Genomic DNA, 4,119 nt, shown 5'->3' with positions numbered 1-4,119 from the left:
TCCAAGAGAGAAAAACAGGACTTTCGAGAGTCCACCCCATGCTATCCTGGCCCCAGCTATGTGGCTGCTGACTCTCCCCAGTCCTGCACACCCTTTAAAGACATGTAATATGGGTAGCTGTGGCTATAAAAGGGTAGCATGGGGATCCTTGTGAGGGACCTGCTCTGCATCTGACTGTGGTGGTGATGAATCCACACTGTGACAAACTACACGGAAGTGTAATACACACACCCAAGTGCATGACAGCTTGGTGAACGTGAACACAGCCTATGGACAAGGTCATCCTGCTTAGGACATGGAATGACAGTTAGGCAAGGTGTTGGGGGCAACAGGATATCTGCATTACTTCTCATTAATTGCATGTGAATCTCAATTATCTCATAACATGGAAACTGTTTTATTTTGGGACCAGAATTGATCTGTTTTCACAGAGCAACCGTAAGAAAACCTGAAGCAATTCCTTCAAAGTCCATTTTTCTGGTTTCCTAACAAGCAAATTATGATTTTATTTTTTTCATGTGGGAAGTCTTCAGAGAAGCCATGTCTAGCCATGCCCAGTGTCCCTAGACCCGCACAACCCCAGCCTGGCTCCCATGACATTCAGGGTGTCCCTCCCCCTGACCTTTGCCCCAGCCTGAGACTCTGAAACTGAGAGCAGCTCAGGGCAGAGGTAGGCAAGGAGGTGGGAAGGCCAGGAGGGCATCCATTGAGAGGGGCACTCTTTGCAGAGGAGGCTTCTGGGAGGACCCATGCTGGCCAGCCTCCACCGCTGCCTAGGTGCAGCCCTTCGGATCCCTGCCAGCAGTTTAATATTTTATTGAAAACTCTTAAGATGATTCAAACTTCAGCTGACATGATAAGGAGTTGTTGCTAGGCAACTTTAGTGCCTGTCTACAGATCTGGTTTCAGAGCTCTTCCCCCACTCAACGAAACTCAAGGCTGGGCCCTACCACTCAGAGGCCCACTCAGCTCAGACCACCAACTGCCGTCCACACCCAGCCCCCTCCATAAACACTCAGCTGCCAAGGGTGATGATCCAGCTCATACGTCTCCCAGTGCCCGGCTGTGCCCCCACTGGAGCCCCAGAGCAGCTCGTGGCCCCAACTCACCATACTCGCTATCGTAGAACATGACGAACTTCTGCCAGCGCAGCTCTGTCACCAGCCTGAGCATGACATCGTTGAGGCGCACGGGCGGTCTGGAGGCCAGAGTGTAGGCCTCGCCATCTGGGCTGGGGTTCAGGTGGCAGGCGGTACACGGAGACCCCCCTGGGTTGTGCTGGACGAAGAGGTGTGGGATGTGTATTGCATCTGTGAGGGACTGCAGGGCGTTGGTGGACACACAGCCAGTGGATGTGACCAAGGCCAAAATCCCCTGGGTCATGAGGTCACAGGCTGGAAAGAGAGGAGAGAGAGAGGGAGGGGGTCAGCATGGGGACGATGCTGCCCTGGCTTCAATTTGTGCAGCTCATGCCAAGCAGCTCATGTCCAGGGTCCCAGGAAACGCTGCCTCCCTCCGGGGCCCAAGAACCCATGGGGGGCCAGGCCAGAGGCTCTCACAGGCACAGTCTCACTGATGCCCTTCGTGATCTTGCCAGCTAGATGTCCTTGTGTCCATTCAACAGATGGGAAAACAGAAGTCAAGAGAGGTAGAAATCACCTGTCCTAGGCTACTCAAGCAGGAAGAGTAGAACAGAGATCCAAGCCATGTTTGCTTGAGACACCCATCAGGGCTACTGAATTAGCATCCTGTTTCCCACCTGGGCTGTGAGCCCCTTAAGAGGTGTGAACTCATTTTGTTGATCCATGTATCCCCCAAGGCCAAGCCACAGGCCAAGAATGTTCTGTGTGCTCTACAGCTGTAGGTTGAACTAAACTGATCGGGGCTGAAGGGAATGAATTACTGTGGAAAGTCAGGGAGACACCCCCGAGGACCCAAAGTGTAGGCAAAAATAAAACAGAAATCCTAGGTTTCCTGGCCAAGTCCACTTGATTCACATGATAAAAATACTGGGTCAAACCCTTGATGAAGCGTTTGGTTGCAGAAGCCTAGGATTATTCAAAAGCCACTTGACAATAACAAAGGAAGATGCTCCCACAGCTGGGGCGGTAACCGCAGGTAGAGAGAAGGAACACGACCAGGAGCCAGCAGGTTTCCAGGGTGGCTGCACTCAGGGCTCGCCTTTTGAAGTCATCCAGTAACTGTGAGTTCCAGTAACCCCTTTTTAGCCACACACTTCATGCCTTTTTTGAGACATCAGACCAATTAATAGAAAGATATACCTCCCAACACTGCAACCCACTGCACCAGTTTTGAAGCAAACATTTATTAATGATGCTTTATGTGATGGCAGGAATGTGGGAAAGCAGATGCAGTTTCAAAACTCAGCCTGTGAATGTCCGCAGGCCATCTGCTGCCGACGGCAGACTTCTGAACAACTTTGATAATGCGGTTCTTTCGGCTGAGAGCGCTTGGGTTTATGTAATGCCTCAGACAAGGCTGGGAGAAGGAGCCGAAGAGCAGGGGCAGCAACCCGAAGGAGCAAGGTGGTGTGAGGCTGGGCAGATGTGGGCAGAGGCAGACACCTCCAGCTCGCAAACCCCGAAGGCCAGCTGCCCCCCAAGCGAGGACCTTCACCTTGAACACTCTTGAGCTTCAGCAGGAAGATAAGTCAAATGCCCAAAATTCTCCCTGCTGAATCCTCAGCCTCCAAACACAAGGCAGGGGAAGGGGGCGGTTAAACAACAGGTTTTCTGAAGTCTCTCTCTCTTTTAAATTTTTTTTTATTTTATTTTATTTTTATTACTGACATATACGATTTACAATGTTGGGTAGTTTCAGGTGTACAGCAAAGTGATTCAGTTATATATAAAATATAATTATATATGTATTCTTTTATATATATAATATAATTATATATGTTTTCTTTTATATATATTCTTTTTCAGATTCTTTTCCAGTCTAGGTTATTATAAGATACTGAATATAGTCCCCTGTGGTATACAGTAGGCCTTTTGCTGTTTACTTATTTTATATAAAGTAATGTGTATATGTTAATCCCAAACTCCTAATTTATCCCTTCCCATCTTTTCCCCTTTGGCAGCCATAGTTTGTTTTCTACATCTATGAGTCTGTTTCTGGCCTGTCTTGAAAATCACGCAGCCACCCAAAATGCTCTGGCCCCTCCTATTCAGGCTCCACATGGCCAAGTTCACTCCTGAACTGAAATCCAGTCGTGTCATGCTCCTGTTTAAAGCCCTCTGGTGGCTTCCAAGGGCCTTGGGCATAGAGTCAAACTCCTTAGGGCAGTCTTGCAGGCCCCCTGATGCCTGCAGCCCTCACACAGCCCTGCCCTCTTCGTTCCAGCCAACTGCCCACCTTTCGGCCCCTCGAACCCGTCACGTTTCCCATGGCCTCCTGTAGCTTCATATCCACTCTTGCTTGAAGACTCAGACTCTGCACCCCCAGGCTGGCTTAGGACCCTTTGTCACATGCTTCAGTTGCATCCCATAGTTCCCCCATCACCACACTGTGCACTGTCCTGTGTAACTGTCTCTCCCACTGGACCTCAGGCTCCAGGGGGACAAGGGGACACGCCCATTCTGCTCCCCATCCTTTTCCAGACACACCATATGCCTGGCACACAGCAGTCCAGCAAGACGGGAAAATCACTTTGGACATCTATGCAAACTGTGAATATGGCTTGAGATCCAAAAACATTCAGAGGATACTTACTCAGAGTCTTGATATATTGCTAACGATCTAAAAGATGCAGAGAGGTGAGAAATATAAAAGGGTTCCATTTGCTTTAAAGCACATGCAGCCTCTAGAACTATGTCTGAAGATACTACAGTAACATGGGAAAGTACTTGTCATAAAAGTTATGTGCAAGTCATACAAAACTGTGCGTATTTTACGATATCAATGAAATCAAACTTAACATGCATGAAAGACCAGGAAGAAATACTGCAAAATGTTAAAGGTAGCTGCATTTTTCCTTCTTTTCTACATTTTGCTAAAAATTTCATGTTGTAAACAGGTCATTCTTTTTTACAAAAGGAAAATAGTCTTCTGGGCAAGTATGAAGCTATGTAGGAGGACAGACTATTTTGTGAGACT

General features: G+C 48.3%; 1 protein-coding gene across 1 annotated transcript in view; it reads right to left on the bottom strand.

The window, feature by feature from the left end:
* LOC116667322 (glutamate receptor ionotropic, delta-1-like) overlaps positions 1 to 2,700 on the bottom strand; it is a 17,716-nt gene extending 15,016 nt beyond the window's left edge. The window contains exon 1 of the mRNA XM_032492024.1: positions 1,110 to 2,700. Coding sequence (XP_032347915.1) covers positions 1,110 to 1,383 — 274 coding nt within the window. The 5' untranslated portion in view covers positions 1,384 to 2,700. The remainder of the gene's footprint in view (positions 1 to 1,109) is intronic.
* Between the last annotated feature and the right edge of the window lie 1,419 nt (positions 2,701 to 4,119).

The sequence above is a fragment of the Camelus ferus genome, chromosome 11, assembly GCF_009834535.1.
Source record: "Camelus ferus isolate YT-003-E chromosome 11, BCGSAC_Cfer_1.0, whole genome shotgun sequence".
NCBI classification, from domain to species: domain Eukaryota; kingdom Metazoa; phylum Chordata; class Mammalia; order Artiodactyla; family Camelidae; genus Camelus; species Camelus ferus.
This window is presented reverse-complemented; position numbering and strand designations above follow the sequence as displayed.